This window comes from Polypterus senegalus, chromosome 2, assembly GCF_016835505.1.
Source record: "Polypterus senegalus isolate Bchr_013 chromosome 2, ASM1683550v1, whole genome shotgun sequence".
Lineage (NCBI taxonomy): Eukaryota > Metazoa > Chordata > Cladistia > Polypteriformes > Polypteridae > Polypterus > Polypterus senegalus.
The window spans coordinates 280,633,472-280,652,671 of record NC_053155.1 but is presented as its reverse complement, the minus strand read 5'-3'; the positions used below and the strand labels follow the sequence as shown (position 1 = coordinate 280,652,671).

Sequence of the window (19,200 nt, the reverse complement as noted above, 5' to 3'; positions counted from 1 at the left end):
ATAATCAGTAATCCAAGAGCTGAAGGAATAATCAGATAAACCAGAAAATTCCAAAGAATGTAATATTCACAATAAACTCCTCACATACTGCTGGAACCCTCTCTCTCATCTCAATTTAAAGGCAGAAGGATGATCCAGCAACAGTGATGTGAGGCCCTCTTCAGAATGGCAAGAGCGTGCAGCCCATGGCCAAGACAGAGATGTCCTCTGCTTAAGAACTCAGTAAAAGACACAATAATCTGAGGTAAAAAATATAAATAGTTTTGTATAGATATTAGTGAAGGGTAATATAGAATCTACTACCAAAATCCAATAATTTATGAAGCCAGCATTAATAATTATTCCAAAATGAAATATTAGCCCCTGTAATAAACAAGAAGTAGAATATTGATCACAATACATACAATTAAATAGCACAACAGCCCACAATGTTATGTTTCTTACCAACTTTTTTCATTTTCTTTGACACAGCCTACTCTAATTCCTATACCACAATCTACACTATACAGTACTATATATTTTATTTATTAAATCCTTTTAATCATCTGAATGCTCAGAATTCTATTAACATACAAGCTGTAAAATGTTACTTCACAAATTTGGAGAATTGTTACTTTCATTTTTACAGGAAGATGCCATTATATTTAATTTAAAAAAGATTGGTAATTAACCTGTCAAGCACTGGTCTTTTTTCTTTCTCCCATTTTAAGACATTTAATAGCACTTTTTACACAATAGGCTATGCTATTAAATGCCCAACTCTTTCCTTCATTTTTATTCATTTGATTTTAATCTTTTTAATTTCTTGATGTCAGCCCATTCTGAACACGTATTAGAAATTAAAATTAAGTTGTCTAAAGATAGATATTGTGGATATCAAAACATCTACACCCTAACTGAAATTTTAGTTTTTTATTGAAAGACAGAATAGTGGTAAATCATGGTGGATGCTTAAAACAATCTTCTAAACAATATTTAAAAACATTATGAAATAATAAGAAAAAATAAAATAGCTTGAATTCATTGCTGATATAAATATGCCCACTCTTCATACCAGGAGTTGAACTTTTGTTCATGTTCAACCAATCATATTTCAAATCCTAAAAGAGGATAATTACTCCCCACCTGAAATCAGTGAGATGATTCTGATTTTCTCTCAATAAAATTTAGCATTTCCTGCAGGGTTCACACAAAAGTGAGTCCACAGATGGCCACAGACCACAAAGTGTTAAACAAATGGTTTGTGGGGTCTGACTGTTCAGATTGGGAGAACCATTTAATTAAAGGTAAATATTAGCCCCTCAAAAAACAAATACAACAGGAAACAAAATATTGGTCACAATAAGCAAAAATAAACAGCTCAAAAATCTTATTGACGTTTTTCATTTTGTGGACACAGCATAATGCAACCCTAATCTAATTCCTATTAAATGCAATGTAGAGTATACTTAATATTTAAATGTTATCAGAATGTCCAGAGTTGCATTAAGATTTAAGCTGTAAAATTGCTGGTTCAAGTATTTCTTGAATTTCTTTTTTAAACTCTCAGCTTATTTATAAAACTCAAGACTATTGATAGCATGGTGCAAAGATAAGAATAAGCACCGCAAGGAGCTCACAAATGGTGTTTGGTGTTGCTGAAATATACAGATCAGGAGCAAATATGATCCAGCCAGTATACCAGTTATCACAAGGCTCTTGTCTAATTTGGATTAGAACGTTAGAATAATTGTGACGAGCTCGTCCATCCTAGTAGCCTAGATCTTTACCTGTCCTTTATTCATTTAATTTTTGTCTTAATATTCAAATTCAGAAACCCAATTGTGAACTAATAAAATAATCTGTTATATTCTAGTGCATGAAGTTATCGATCCTTTTCTCCATATTTACAGTTAATAATACTATTGGCTTCACCCATTAGTGAACAGTAATAGATTTAAAAAAAAAAGACTTTATGTAAATATATAAATATTGTGAAGAATGAATCACTGTCTTGCACTCCAAAACCCAAGGCTGAGTCTCAGTACTTTAGCAAAAACAGCTTTATTCTATTTGAAACTGGAAAAGCACTGGTATTTATTGTAACGGGATCTACCTCTCTACGATTCATAGACACAGCAAACGGGCAGGGTCAGGAACAGGTTAGTGGCCAAGTTATACTGTTCCCTGCATTTATAATGTTCCTTGCATCACCCATCGGTGCTATGCTGCTGCACTACAAACCTGCGGTTGTCTCGGTGATGAACAAGCAGCCCTCAACAGATGCGTCAAACGTGCTTCGGCATGTCATCCCATTGGGGGAGCCCAAAAGAGTTCAGAAACGTCACATCATCACCACCTCCTACCCCCTTAGCTTTGTCCACATAGGCAAAGCGACCATCAAAGTCAGTCTCGGCTAGGTGAAAGAGAACATTAGCATTTGCTGTTTGCAGGACTGTGGCGAGCATCAAAAGCAAAAGCCTGCAAAACTAATAGACCACCGAGTGAGCCTGGCGTTCGTATCTTTCTTTTTGTACAGCCACTGAAGCTGGGTTGGTCAGTCATCAGGGTAAACCGTTGTTCCCAAAAGTAGTAATGGAGGGCCTCCACGGCTCTCTTAATTAATAAACACTCCTTTTCAATGGTCAAATAATTGCACTCTCTGGGCAGCAGCTTCCTGCTGAGAAATGTGATGGGGTGTTCTTGCCCTTCAAAACATTGTGAGAGTACTGTTCCTAAAGTGAAAGTGCTTGCATCCGTTTGCAGAATAAATTCCTTTGAAAAGTCTGGATTGCACAGAATCAGGAATGAGGATAAAGTGGTTTTAAGGTCTGAGAAGGCTGTGTCACAGGTGTTGGCCCAGACAACACCACAATTCTTTCTGCCCTTTGTCAAGTCAGTGAGGGGGGCGGTACACAAAATTGGGGATGAACCACCTATAGTACCAAGCGAGCCCAAGGAAGGCACGAACCTGCCGCTGTGTTTTGGAACATGGATACGCAAGCATCTCCCCCACCTTGTCCATTTGAGATTAAGCAAACCGTTCCCCATGGAATACCCCAGATAATGGGATTCCGACATACCCTGCCTGCACATCTTAGGGTTAGCCATCAACCCCGCCAGCCACAAACTGTCAAGCACTGCCCGAAGGTGGATGAGATGATATTCCCAGTTATTACTGAAAATGGCTACATCATCAAGATGAAGGCACCCACGTACGCAGAATGGGGATGAAGGATCTGGTCCATTATCCACTGAAAGGTCAGCAGTGCACCATGGAGACCAAAAGGGAGCGTCATAAATTCAAACAGCCTGTCTGGAGTGGCGAACGTGATCTTCTCGCAACTGGACTCCTCCAAGGGCACCCGCCAGTAACCCTTTGTGAGGTCTAGGGTGGAAATATAATAGGCTTGCCCAAGCTTCTCCAACAGCTCATCCACACTGTGCATCAAGTATGTGTCAAAGTTGGAAATCTTATTCAAACGCCTAAAATCAATACAGAACCAAACCATTGGGTTTTGAGACAAGTACAATAGGACTTCACCACTCGCTTTTGCTCAGACAAATCATGCCTAGCTGGAGCATCTGCTGGACTTCTTTGTGTATCACCTGTACAGTAACACTGGGCGAAGTTACGATCTTCTGTTCCGCCAGGCATTGGTGAAAAAACATCAGAGTTCCCTTTGACCAGTGAAAGCAATGCCGCTTTCTGCATGTCAGTTAAATCATCCCCAATAGCGACTAGCGGACGTGACCAGGACTTCCAGGTGGTCGTGCCACTCCTTTAAAAGTTTAACATGCAAAATCTGTACCGATTTCCATCGACCGGTAATCATGACTTTATAATTCTCTATGGATACACGCTTGACATTCAGCCCGAAATTTATGTGGATTGGATGGGATCAACATCAGCACACGAACCTTATTTGAGAGTCGGGACAGGCCTTACAGAATTGCTCCACATCTTGGCCCATATTCATCCAATAAAAGCATTTTGAAATGTTTTCTCTCGTCTTTTCCATGCTGAGGTGACTCCCCAAAATGTAACTATGAGCAATTTATAAAACATTCTCCCTATGCCCACTTGGCACCACCAGCAGCTGGATACACCTATCGCCCATGCAATCAGAAATCACCCAATACAGGAAATCATCCTTAATTAAAAAATGTGATGTTTTAAAGTTTGGGTCCTCTCTCTCCAGATAGTAAGAGTCATTTGTGACGTGGGCTTGTTTGAATGTGAAATACAAGGTGCTATCGTTTCGTTGCCGGCAAGCAAACTCTGTTTGAATGGCAGCCGCTGTTTCCTCTGTGTTTGATGCAGCACTGTGCTCACTTCCCACTGCTATATAATTTTCGCCTAGGTCTGTATTGGGTGTTCGGTATGGGGAGGCTTTTGGTGCAAGCGATGGTGTGAAAAAGTCTGCCAGCTGTTCCAGGTTAAGGTTTCTGAACTCTTTTAGAACCCCCCCAATCGGACGACATGCCAAAGCACAATTGCCACGTCTGTGGAAGGCTGCTTGTCCATTGCCGAGGCATCCGCAGGTTCGCAGGGCAGCAGTATAGAGCTGCAGAAGCAACTACAAGCCGATCAGGGTCATGCTATAAGCGCCTGTTGCCAATGGATGATGCAAGTAACATTATAAATGCAGGGAACAATATAACTTGGCCACTGACCTGGTCCCCACCCTGCTCGTTTGCTGTGTCTATGTATTAGAGAGTGGTAGGTCCCGCTACAATAAATAACCATGCTGTTCCTTTTTCAAGTAGAATAAAGCTGGTTTTGCTAAAGTACTGAGACTCAGCCTTGTGTTTTGGGGTGCAAGACAGTGACTTATGCATCACATGGTACCAGGAGTGAGGTCACCAATGGAACCCCAAGAGACATATGATATTCCATTACAAGCAGAGCAAAATGAGGTTCCTGTGGGTGCTCCAGTCTTCATGCTCCCCAAGGATGTGCTAGTGAAGTTGGCTCCCTTACAGTTGAATAATACAATGCCTCACTAATGATTATGTTCTTGATTGTATTTTAACTTAACTATATTTATATTAAAGAGTTAAAGCAGAATATGTTTTAAATATGGTTTAAAAAGATTTAGTGATCAATACAGTGGTATGAAGCTCTGGACCAAGACAGGCCACATAATCTTCGGTTTGTCAGTGAAATGTAACTATCAATCATTAAGTTAGCTTTGCACTGAAAATATTAGGTTATCTGGCCAGATGTGTGGAGTACATGTTAAGGGAGGTTATGCTTTAGTTATATAACCCTACTAATGAAGTCTTACCTGGAGTACTGTGTGCAGTTTTAGTGTCCATATTTCAAAAAGACATAACAACGCTTGAGAAAATCCAGAGAAGGTCCTCTATGCAGATTCCAGGACATGGATGAAAAACTGAAGGAACTGAGAATTCTCTTTTAATTAAAATAGAGTAAGAGGTTACATGACTGAGGCTTTTAGAATTATGAAAAGGTTTAGTTCAGTGGGCAAACTGATATTTTAAAATGTGTTAGGTTATTGCTCAGGTCTCTAATTCACTTTAAAAATTAAATCTGTGAAATGATTTTGGAGTTATTTACTGTTTAATGCTGTTGCTTTACACGTCTAAAATTTGCAGTTCTAATCCCAGCCTTGGCACTGTGTGTGCTGAGTTTAAATGTTCCTCTTCTACCTTTGTAAGTTTTTCTCTAAAGCCTCTTTCCAAAGATGTATGAGTTAGGCTCTGTAGTAAAGTGAGTTATGGGACAGTGGTGGTGTGTGTAAGCAAGAAGTCATGCAGCACAGGAGTATTTAATGAGGGAATTTACTGATTTCTTGTTAATGTTCAAGCGCAGTCAGCTCAGCCATTCCCCACTGATGCTCCATGGATTGTTGGTGAAAGCACCTGCACCCACAAAGGTATATAAAGAGTATGCGTAGGACAGAGATCAGATGATTAGAAAAAGAATTGAGAAGAAAAAGACTGAAGAGTATAGAGAAAGAAGGAAAAAAAAGATGTTGGAAGAAAAATAAAGGGTGTTGGTTGGAAACAACCAAGAGTGAGATCTGGAGTGTGAGCCTGTGAAGTGGACAAGAGGCAAGGTGGTCCCGAGTCCACGTGGTAAGTGAGAGGAATGGTGCTGAAGGGATGGGTCACTTAGCATTGAGGGAGCAGCTGAATGGCCTTGAAGATCGTCCTACAGACACCAACAAATATCGGTGGGGTGAGAGAGAGAGAGAGACGGGCTTTTGTCCTCCCAGCGGGTTATGGGCTGAGGTAGCTGGGAAAAAAAATTCATGGATAACTACACGTGCTGGTGTCTCAATGTCAATGGAGGAGACAGGAGAGAAAGACACATTGAAGCTCACAGGAGAAGAGCAGGAAAGAACCCGATTTTATCTCTCGGTTTTAGTCTTGATTTTTAAATCTATTTATGGGATTTATTTATTGGTTAATTTTATATCTCATAAAGAGCACTGGTTTAAAGCAATATTTATTGATTATTTAATTAATGAAGATTTTGCATTGTGCTTATTTATTTGAATACTGTCTGTTTGAATAAATTGCACAATGCCCTTTTTGCCCCAAGCCCATTGCACCAGTCCATCCTTGGTTCATGACTATCGATATCCCAGGAAGCAGGTAATGCCAAGGCTCTAGGCACCCGGGGCATCACAAACTGGCAACTCTAAATTGTCCCAGGGTGTGTGCGTGAGTGTGAGATGCCCTGTCCAGGGATGTTTGCCTTTTTGATGTTGCATTAGTCACTGGCTCCTGTGACCCAGAACTAAATTAGTAAGTTAGGAAGTGAATGGCTGAATGAGGCTTGTACATTCTGGCCAATTAATGTTAGCTTTTTTATTTGTTTTGCCATCTCCTGGAGCAAAGTGCATTTTGTAAATATCTCTAGCTATGATGAAACAAAGAGTTTAACAGTTCAGTGCTCTTCCTACATTTTTGAACTAACCCACAAAACAGACAGTGTCAACAGCAAAATGTTATGAACACAAATCTTACGTCTGTTTACTAAAAGGCCAGCCAACATTGTCATTGACAAATAAAAAATGTTCTACTCATGCTGCTTCACTTTCCTTCAAAGTTTTGCATTATGGACATTGTGACAATAAAGAAAGTCCTTGAATATTATATGAAAGTGCGATGCTTTTCACATGACAGAGGTAACCAAGAAACAATAAAGAAATGTGCGTAGGAGGTTTAAAAAAAAATTGACACATTGCATTGCAGCAGAGTGACCAAGTGTTACACTACAGAAAGCACAGACGATCATTTTCATCCCCGAGAAATCTATTAAAAATTGCTATTCCTGTTCAAAGTAAAGACATGTAAAGAATTCTGTAACCCGTGTGGGATTGTGTAGGCTGTTTTATAAATTCACATACTCTAAGGCAAATGTATCCCTCTAACATCATAAAATATTGATTAGGATTGCATTTGGTTGAATATATTTGCCATCGTCTCTGGCTCACTTTTAATTCCTTCCTGACTAAACTTCTGCTTTTCTCTGCTAATGTCTTTCATTTTTCTCCAACTATCTGTGGGTGGTGTCTTAAGACTAAAGAGGCGGAGGACATCTTTCAGCAGGAATCATAAAAGTCATATGAGTCAATGCCAAATCCTGTCCAATATGGAAGTGTGTTTGACTGGCAAGAGGCTCCTGGAGTAAAAATACCACTAGAGGGGTACCAGTGCTCAGGAAACAGGAAGTCCAACCTGACAATGAGAGAGCCCATAATATAATCTTTCTATTATATAAAAAAATCCCAGGACAGGATGTGACTTTTTAGCCTGTGAAGAGAAGTGACTTTTTCAAAGAGATAATTTCAAGTCCCGTGAGACAAAACTTTGTGCCAAGAGTTTTAACCTTACCTGGGGCCGGACCTGTAGCTCGCAAACTGTTTGAGCTATTGACCTGAAATTTGGCACACATATGCTATGTGACATCTACTATCCACTTCCAGAGTGATGATTGACCTCCAAGGTTATTCCTCTTTTTATTTTTATTTTATACGGGCGCTGTTCTCATTCCCTACCACCTTCGCCATCACTTCCCCTACCTGTTCATATTTTAAATCATTCTTGAGACAGAGTGAAGACTCAAGTGCCAGCTTAAGTGAAAAATTAAGAAAAATGTACTAAGTAATTGCAATACAAACACTGACTTAAGCAGTTTTAATACGAAAAGATGCGGACGAAAGAAGAGAAGAAGCGGGCCACTAGAGTAGAGAAAAGAAGAGCTGCTCAGGAAACAGCAAGCAAATCTACCTCTGAGCAAATGAATGCTAAACAGTGACAGAGAAAGAGAATAAAAATTGTGAATGCTCAAGTCAAGTGTATTCACTGCACGTTATCGTCCAATGCGCCATTACTGGTACAATATAGTATAATATAATATAATATAATATAATATAATAAAATAATATAATATAATATAATATAATATAATATAATATAATAGTGTGAAGTGTTTTTAAGTTGAGATTCCAGCTATCCTACATTAGCCACATTCTAAAACTGGTTATTCTGCATTCAGACAACAACAATATCAGTTGAATACAAACAAATTGGATCTCAATAGGTGATAACAAATCCATTCCAAGATTAATCATGTACCACCATGGCTGACAAGAACAGAAAGGAAGTAGGAAAAGAGCAATATAGACAGTCTCAGCAATCAGTTCTGTATGCTGTCTTTCTTAATGAGTCTTAATCTAAATGCTGAGTTTGATGGGGCTTCTCTGATATTTGTAGGTGGATTATTCAATGGTTTGAGTGCTCTAAAGATGCAAGCACTGTCTCCTACACTAGCTTTATTTTTCCTTGGAATTTATATCTCTCAGTTTGATCTGCTTGTTTAACAGTTAACTCTTCAAAGTTTTCTTATTGGAAAGGAAAAGGATTGCATCAATTCTCAAATACTGAAATAACCCTACTAATATTAAAATGAAAATTTTATACATATTTAATTTATTATGGTAAATGGCCTGTATTTGATATAGCGCCTAACTAGAGTTCAAGAACCCCCCTAGGCGCTTTACAACACAACAGTCATTCACCCATTCACACACACATTCATACGCTGGTGATGATAAGCTACTTTGTAGCCACAGCTGCCCTGGGGCACACTGACAGAAGTGAGGCTGCTGAACACTGGCGCCACCAATCCTTCCGACCACCACCAGCAGGCAAGGTAGGTTAAGTGTCTTGCCCAAGGACACAACAGCTGCATTCTCATGCTGGGAGCCAGGATCGAACCTGTGACCCTCCGATTGCTGGACCACCTGCTCTACCGACTGAGCTACTGCTGCCCTATTATTAACAAGTATATTATAAAGTAAGTGAATCTGTATCTGTGAATGAAATTCATTGTGATTTCTATGTTTAGATCACATTACTCATAATAACTAATTTTTACTCCTGTGTTTTCAGGAGGGAGCGGGTGTAGGAACTCCAAGGCCACGTAGGGACCCAGTCGCCATTCCTTATGAGACCTCCCTCCAAAATAACAGATAGTTACCCAGCAAGAATACCGTAATAGATGTATCTTGACCATGGAATACTTGTCAGTTCGTCTGTGTAACAATATTTCAGTCATTTTATGACAGAGACAGAGAGAGTCACAAGTTGAATTTTGACAGAAAATTGAATGTGTTTGCGAAGGTTTTTTGGGCAATAACTTTACATTATGTTCATTTTGCTGCCAGGATTCAGAAACAAAAACTTGGTTTTGGCTGAAACGGAAATTGCTTATTTCTTATGTTGGTGCCAAAGCCAATTTTTGATGGTCTTTGTTTCATTTATTCAGCCAAACTGAGTGTGAGGTGAGGTGTCAATCCTTTGGCAAGCTAATGGCTTAGCGCTTGTCTCCTTCCTTTGCATTTGTTTTCCTTTATACAGCATGAAATGAAAATGTATCTTTTTGTAAAAACAATTAATGGACAAATACATGTAAAATAAAATGACTTCATCCCGCTTTTTTAGATTTAGCATTTTGAAGAAATCTCAGAATTCCAAAGGTACTCTTGTTTTTAATATTTATTTGTACTGATTCCATTTGCAGGAGAGCGTATTTATCTATCTGCTGGATACAGAAACTGGGAAGCTGTTTTGTGACAATCCTCCACATGAGCTACCACCAGAAGGCAAAGCCCGGTAAGTGTACTCATTCTTAAAAAATATTTAATCCAAAAAATCTTCCTGAGCTGAATGCTTCCATAAATAGTTACACAGTATGACTGCTTTGTCCTAGGTATCAGTAACAGTTGCTTTGTCCTCAATCTGTAAAGTACTGTTAAAAGGTTTTCATTTAATGTAGTGTAGTAACACATGTAACTGCATTCTAATATGACTGTTCAATGTTATTTTTGCACAAGGCTCACAGTTACAAAAATATTTAATAAACAAAAATATAATAACTGACTCTTTGATGGAATAAATATAAAATATAAAATGTAAATGCTGCATCTTTCAAATCAATTAACAAAGTCTCTGATGTGATATCCCGTGCTTACATTTTCTAAGTTGTTAAGTCTGTTGGCATCTCCTATACTCTCGCTACTGCCTCAACATCCCACTTTGTTAAAGAACACATTTATAACCACATACTGATGGGATACATGCAGAAATATTCAACCAATGATACTTTACATCAGTTAATGGCAGGCATTTTGTAAAATGTTTTTTTTTTTTTGAGTGTAGTTTTTGGAGACTTGTTTGACTGTTTTGAGATGTTACGCCACCATGATCTGAGGTGTTGTTTTTTCTGGTATCAGTGCATCTCCTCCATTGCCTCGACCTTGATTCTTGCCACTGCCTTCTTTGCCTGCTTGTTTGTCTCCCTAACCATTTCTCTGTCTTTCTCTTTTCCTGCTCTTGTACCATGTCTTCTCTACCTCGCATCCTATGCCTCCCTGTTCCACCACCACATATTTTTGTACACAGGTGATTATTCCTGTCATCCTACTCAACACCTTTTCACCTATTCGCAGTACAACTTAGCTGTTCTTCTCCCACCATTCTTCCACACTCTCAGAAGACTGCACTTCTTTTAAAACTTTCTCACCCATTCCTAAGCCCTTCCTCTTTTAATCTCCACCACTTTAGTCTTGGCGCTGCTGGCTCTGGTTTTATTCTCTTGCTGATTCTGATCACCACTACTTTCCCCTTTTATGAGTTTGCAATTCTTTCTTTTTCAAATGATGACTTCTACATAGTAGAAAGTCTATTTGGCATTCCTGCCTTCCACTCCTGTAAATCTTAAGCTGGTTTTATTCATTTTTAAGAAAATGTTTTTAACTATTACTAAATCAAATGCCATGACAAAATCTTCTATCCTCTCCTCTATTCCCAATCCTCCATATACTCGCTCTATCATTTTTCTACTCTTTCCCATGTGCCCATTTAGATCACCTACAAAGATCTATTAATGTTAAATAAAGAACAACATACATCAAACTTTTAGAAAAATCACAAAATAAAATGTTGATAACTGTTTTTCTTTTTGTCTAATCAAATATTTTAATTTGGTTTAACTGCAGCCACTTAGAGAGGTGCAGTTTCTTGTGCCCAGTGTAATAGTCCGTCAGATTGCAGAGTTACCAGGAATCAGTGCACAGCTTACACGCCACCAGCATTCATGATTCAATACCTCATGTCTAACTCAGTTTTACCGCAACTAAAATAAATAAGCATATAAATATGGGTAATTTTGTATAATCAGTATAAACTGAAACATCATAGAAAGCATTCAAATAATGAAAAATGTAAACCATAAAAATAATTTGGACATTTTGTTTTATTTCAGTATATGTTCCTCTTCACCATAATTATATCTTTTATTGTTTGAACAATAGTTTTAATTTCTTATGTTCTTCCTGTGTAATTGTGGGTTAATAATCAGCTTTTTGCAATATGTTCTTGTTTAAATGTTAATTGTTTTATAGGTATCACTCTGTTTTCTTTATTTATTTACTTTTTGATAATTGGTAATCTACTTCTTATGATTTAACATTTTTTTTGCAGGTTGCATGTTATAGTAGTGGTTGTTTCCTTACTGTTCAGTTGTCAGTCAGTCATTATCCAACCCGCTATATCCTAACACAGGGTCACGGGGGTCTGCTGGAGCCAGTCCCATCCAGCACAGGGCACAAGGCAGGAACAAATCCCGGGCAAGGTGCCAGCCCACCGCAGAAAACACACACACACACACACACAGCAAGCACACACTAGAGACAATTTAGATCACCAATACACCTAACCTGCATGTCTTTGGACTGCGGAAGGAAAACGGAGCACTCGGAGGAAAGACACGAAGACACAAAGACGCGAACCCAGGTCTCCTTACTGCGAGGCAGCAGCGCTAGCACTGCGCCACCCCTGTTCAATTGTTTCATTTTAAATATGCAAATGAAAAAAGAATAATGAATTAATTTTATTAGCTAATTACATAGTTAAAGTTATAGGAAGTTGTATTATAGAAGAGTGAAATTTAACAGAGTGGGTGCAGTGGTGGCTCTGATGTTAAGGATCTGTGCTGATATCCCAAAGGTTGCCAGTTCGAATCCCTGTCAAGGCCAAAAGATATCCTACTCTGCTGTGCCCTTGAGCAAGGCCCTTAACCTTCAATTGCTCCAGGGGCGTTGTACAATGGCTGACCTTGCGCTCTGACCCCAAGGGGTATGCGAAAACTAACAAAAATTCCTAATAGGAGAAATTGTATAAGGTGAAATAAAGAACAAAAAAACAAATTTCAATTCATAAAGTGAATTAAATATACAATTTAAATCTTTCATTTACCTACAAATTATATATAGGGAAACATTACCCTATTTACTGTACAATATGATTTAAATTAGCAAAAAGAGAAAAAAACTGGAACAAGAAGAAAAAGCTCCTAAGAAACTAAACTTAGCTGCAGATTATCTCAGCTGCTCCTCAGCATGCCTTTATTCAGTAGTAGAGATTAAAAGAAAGAAAATTGAAAAGTTGAGTTATTTCCATTAGTTCTTGTCACTTTATAATGCCTAACGCGTGGCTGCAAACAGCATGATTCTATACATTTTAAATGATTCGATTGTGCTCATATTATATGGCGAATAAAGCATGGAGTTAATGGTGAAGATTCCTTGGTTTTGCATACCCTATACAGCTTTCATTATTGTATATTTTGTTTAACTTACCATTTTCATATATCTTTCAAATCATGTATTTTTTTTTTACATTATTTGCCCTAAACTGTCCTTCAAACCTTACAATTGAAATGCACAGAAGTTGATGGCTGCTCTAGATCTACCATACAATTACACTTGCAGTCTGGGCGAAGGGACAGATTCAGTCCCTACCAATACATTGCACTGCTTCAGAAGCCTTACCTCGCATCCCATTTGTTACTGGCTTAAAGAGAACGTGCAGTTCCATGGCCCTTGGTGACTTGTCTGAAACGCATGCCATAAGGTACACTTTATTTGGCAGTTGTGCACTAGTGTGTTTCAAATGGGACTGTCTTTAAGGGCCACATCTGGAATGCTGCTTGCAGTATCTACATTTTTATTAGCCGGACATGATGGCATTACAAGATGTTCAGAGAAGGACTTTAAGGCTGGTTCCAGGAATGCATTGTATGATCTAAAAGATAGACAAAGCTGAACATTGTCTTCTCACATTAACAGAGATTTGGGTTTGATTTCATAGCCACACTTAAAGTGACAAAGGGCATAAACAGGGTAGATGTCACTTTTAATTTTAAAAGTAATGTTTTAACGCAAGAGCATAGGGCGGCATGGTAGTGTAGTACTAGGCTGCTACTTCACATTAACGTCCCAGATCCTCTTTGTGTGGAATTTGCATGTTCTCCCCGTGTCTGTGTGGCTTATCTCCGGGTGCTCCAATTTCCTCCACTGTTCAAAGACATGTTGGTTAGGTGAATTGGTGATGCTAGTGTGTGCTTGGTGTTTGGGTGTGTCTGAGTGTTTGCCGTGCAATGGACTGGCAGGAGCAAACCCTGGCACCTAGGGTTTGCTCCTGTGTTGCCCCATATGCTCCAATTCCCATGACCTTGGTCATAATTAGTCAGATTTGAAAATGATGAGTCAAGCAGGAACATGGTGCACAGATGGAAGGTGATTGGAGTTAATTTCTCTCAAATGTCTTGTGTGCTTGAAAAATACACCTCAGGGGCTTTCAAATCCCAACTAGATGATATTTTGAAAATATATAGTCAAATAGAAAATACTGAGCTGTGTTGCTATGTTCTTTATTAAAATATTTATTTTACGCTTGCGTGTTCTTAAATTATGCCAGTACTCTATTTTGTGAGTGAAAATGCGATTATGTGTTCGTGTGCCCAGGGATAAACAGGTATTCTGTGCAAGACTGCATCTTTTTACCGATTCTACCAGGACAAATTCCAGCTCTCTAGAACCTTAATGGTAAAAATGGGTTAATCAAATGAAATAACAGACCATGCTCCGTCTTGCACCAGTGACAAATGTATCACACCTCCTAAATTTTGCTCAGATACTTTAAATTGGAAGAGAGGGTGGCAATACCCTCAAAATGACTTTGTTTTATCTGCTGGATGAATTATGTAAGTTCATTGACACAATATATTTTTTGTCACTCTTGTTATATTAGAGTTACAAGGTTGGCTAATTTTAAAGATGCTGGTGGATAATAAATTGTTATCTTAAGTTATTATTCAACTGATGCGTTCTTAATAGTTTGCCTATAATCATCTCTTTTATGATTCGTAAGATTGACACTAATAAAGCCCTGCTACTTGCAGTGGGGGCCCACTTTGAGAATGACGGCTTATGGAGTAAAGCTTTTTAATGAAAGGAATTAAAATGGTGACCTATGGAGTGTGCCAGACTTAGAGCTAATTATCTAATATGGCAAGTGGGATGTAGGACTGATTAAATAGCTCTGTTTAAATGCCCACAAGACCCGGGCAAGCTCATGGAACATGGTCAGGATGACTGTAAATCTTCCCCACTTCAATGGTTCAATGAAAAGCTGACATCCCATAATAAACTGGGAACGTCTTTATGACTAAGACAGCTATCTTGTTTTAACCTTGGTTGACTGATCGGTCCCTGTGGAACACAAATGACAGAGACTATGAATGAAAGATTGATATGTGACAGAAGTTTTATAGCATTTTATTCAGTGGTTAAGCATTCCGGTGATGAAGACCTTTAAAGTTGCTGCTATTAAGAGCCAGAGGAGACAATCATTATCCATGTCAGCCTTTTGGGCACTGCTCATCTTAATTATTCAGATGAGTCATCCAACAGTCTTTTGCTCTTTTTACAAATATGTTGTAGCTATTAATTTGAATTTGTGTATGACTTGCTTTGGTAAAAAAAAAAAAAAAACTTAATTTACCATTAGTATATGCAGAGAAATAACTTATGGCCTATAGAAGCTTATATTTGTGGTTCATCAATTACTTAATTGCCTTAGCTGTTTGATTTTCTTGACAGATGTGAATCTCAGGCACCAATGCCACTTTGGTTAATTGCATAATGAATGTTCAAGGTCATTTATTAAAGCAATGTAAAATACATTGGAAAATATTAAAAATGCTAAAGTGACCAAATCCAGAGGATAACTAATCAAAAGTAAAAGAAAATGCCTTGAATTAATATAAAGACACGATTAGTTAGCTTAAAGCAAAATATCACCGGATTAGCATTTGTAACTTATGGTTTTGTTAAATTAGCTTTCATTCTGTATTCAGTAGATTTATATTTATGCACTGGAACTACTGTGATGAGTTAAAAACATGCTTATTTTTGAATGAGCCACATTTTTTCATGACATGTCAGGGTGTTCAGTCTTACAGGCCGAGAGTAGCAGAAGCTCTTCTCTGGTGTTTCAGTGCCTGATAATCAGTTAGTCATTATATTTTAACTCTTTCCATAATTATTATGTTTGTTTGTCAGTTTCTGTGTGCGTGCCTGTCAAAATGAGTTTTTCATTTGTACGTGAGTAAGCCAATAATAAACTGCTACTCTGTGCAACAGAGGACTGAGCCGACTATACTTCCTTAGAAGACTGGCGTCCTTCAACATCTGCAATAAGATGCTGCAGATGTTCTGTCAGACTGTTGTGGTGAGTGCCTTCTTCTACGCGGTGGTGTGCTGGGGAGACAGTATAAAGAAGAGGGATGCCTCACGCCCAGAAAAACTGGTAAGGAAGGCAAGCTCTATTGTAGGCATGGAGCAGGACAGTTTGACATCCGTGGCAGAGCGACGGGCGCTGAGCAGGCTTCTGTCAATAATGGAAAATCCACTGCATCCACTGAACAGGATCATCTCCAGACAGAGGAGCAGCTTCAGTGACAAACTGCTGTCACCGTCCTGCTCCACTGACAGACTGAGGAGATCGTTCCTCCCCCACACTATGCAATTCCACCCCGGGGGGTAAACGTTAACATTATACAAAGTTATTGTCTGTTTTACCTGCATTTTTATCACTGATTAATATTGTTTTTTATCAGTATGCTACTGCTGGAGTATGTGAATTTCCCCTTGGGATTAGTACAGTATCTATCTATCTATCTATCTATCTATCTATCTATCTATCTATCTATCTATCTATCTATCTATCTATCTATCTATCTATCTATCTAATCATTTTGTTTGCATTGGCTGTACATCATTCTCCACATACATGTGGACACATGGTGTCTCCTGGTCTTGTGGAATCTTTAGTTAATAAATAATCTTTCACAATCTGTTACAAGTATATACTTAAATAATGCTGTAACAGGGAATTAAAACATATGGAAAAGAAATGAAGGTAACTAAAGGATTAACTAAATGTTGTTAAGCTTAGGCACGTGAGGTTTTTGCCTCATATGAGAAGCCACCAACATAATTATTAAGGTTAAAGTGGCGTAAATTAATAATGAAACCCTCTTAAAAAGTGAGGACAAACTAGTGGGAGAGCCTAAACATACCTATTATGAAGCAGCGATAAGATCAATGGGAAAACCTGGAGCAGACCCATGTTAACGAAATGATATTTTGAATAATGGAAGAATCGACATGTATACAAAATTACTGGTGACTGTAGTTGATAAGTTAAGATGATAGAATTCTGCATATTAAGAGTTAGATGATGTGTTAGATAAGGTAATAGTAATAGAGAAGTATAAAAGCGAATGAATTGTGGAATCATTTGTTCACTCAACGGATGGAGACATTTGTGCATATCTACATGTAAATAAATAATTGCCTCATCTGGTCTCCATGAATGATTTCTTTGGAAAAATAAAGGAAAGTTTCAACCTTGCTTAGTTTATTGTTGCTTTCTAGGAGTATACATGGCCACCCTGATATCCATTTTAATCAAAGAAGAGCAGCAGGCAGTGATTCTCATTTTGTGTTGTACCAGGGGCTGAGATCCATAGAAGGCTTTCTGCACAGCATGAAGATAGTGTTTTACCATGGTGGAGTGTTTACAAGTGGACTGAAAAGTTCAAAAATGGTGGGACAAGTGTTAAGCACAAAAAAAGAGTGGGATGCTCATCCACATCCACAATTCGACAAAGACATCGAGCAAGTCCGTTCCGTGATTCTGATGGTCCAATGAGGATTTTGCCACTGGTACACCTTCAGTCCATGAAAAGCTGATTAGTATTTGTTTTTACTCCTAAGAAACAAGCAAAAACAAAAAAAGATTAATTGAGGTTGATACTTTACCACTGTGACCACAGACACACAATATTTTCACATGTGCATGGGGAAATGTGTATAAAACAAAAGTGTGAATAATTATTGACTTAACCCTCAAATTATGCCTGCTATGGCGGATATGTGTAGGATGAGGATGTTCACAGTGCTTAAAACTCAGTTCAAGTCTTACTTGGAATGCCTTTGTGTCTGGAGTATAGTGGGCGAATGCTCAGTTGTTAGTATGAAGAGAAGTGATGTTCTAAAACAGAGAGGATGTGAGAATAGGATGTTGTGGTTATTGTATTATGGTGGGCTTCTGTGTTGACTGGGTGCAAGTTCTACAAATTAAGTCCAGAGGCGCAACAGGTTTATCAGTCAGTTACTCATTCTCCATCCCGCTATATCCTAACTACAGGGTCACAGGGGGTCTGCTGGAGCCAATCCCAGCCAGCACAGGGTGCAAGGCAGGAACAAACCCCGGGCAGGGCGCCAGCCCACCGTAACAGTTTTATCATTTTCTGTTTATTTAGTACATTGTGGTAGTCATTGTTTATCACTCCCTTTCTCTAATAAGGACAACATTTTTATTCAGTGCTTCTTGGTGTTACTCTGGGTGTGGAGCGTTGATACATGGGGCCACCGCCTATCACTCTGTGCATTTACATGCACTTTAATAAGAAACCTGCTTCTGAAAATTCCATGTAAACTCCTGGGGTCTCATGTATAAACGGTGCGTGCGCACAGAAATGTTGCGTAAGAACTTTTCCACGTTCAAATCGCGATGTATAAAACCTACACTTGGCGTAAATCCACGAACTTTTCCACGGTACCTCATACCTTGTCGTACGCAAGTTCTCCGCTCGGTTTTGCAGACTGGCGGCACCCAGTGTCAAAGCAGTGCTACTGTTCTTGTGTGGTTACACCTTATTTTCCTGACGCGGCTTTATAAATACACCGAAACTAACCGCATATTGTTTATTAGTGTAATGCATCTGATTGTAATTAACTTGTAACAATATAATGGTAGAGGGAACAGCCATAGTATTCCAAATACCATAACTGCTTTAGCGTTGTTACTCTCACTTCTCCTTTTTCTTCTTCTTCTTTCAGCTCCTCTTGTTAGGAGTTGCCACAGCGGATCATCTTTTCAATATTTCTCTCACTGCACCACTCAGAGTATTTATATCACTGTATCTGAGTGTGAATCACAGCAGCAGCTGATCGGAAAGAGAATTATCGGTATACAGCTTCAAGGATACGCTGTCTCAGCCACTGCAAAATGTTTTAAAGCCTTTCCTGTACGGACCTCGCGGTTCAGAAACAGAAACGATATCATTTATAAGGTGAAATTCAGCAAAAAATGTTTATTAAATTATACAGATAAAACTTTAACTTCATTTAAAAATCTATATTCTTCACTGGGAGTGTCGTTAAGGATAGAATAATTAAACATGTACTACGAAGATATTTCAATGTTCTTTAAACGTTTTGAAGAATCGGTGCTAAGCTTACAGATGGCTTAACGTCTATTACAGAG

General features: G+C 38.5%; 1 protein-coding gene across 3 annotated transcripts in view; it reads left to right on the top strand.

The window, feature by feature from the left end:
- Positions 1-19,200, top strand: part of LOC120523931 (cGMP-dependent 3',5'-cyclic phosphodiesterase) — a 798,989-nt gene that overhangs the window by 542,973 nt on the left and 236,816 nt on the right. For all 3 annotated transcript variants that reach the window (XM_039745642.1, XM_039745643.1, XM_039745645.1), the window contains one exon: positions 10,043-10,134. In XM_039745642.1, the coding sequence (XP_039601576.1) occupies positions 10,043-10,134 (92 nt within the window). The remainder of the gene's footprint in view (positions 1-10,042; positions 10,135-19,200) is intronic.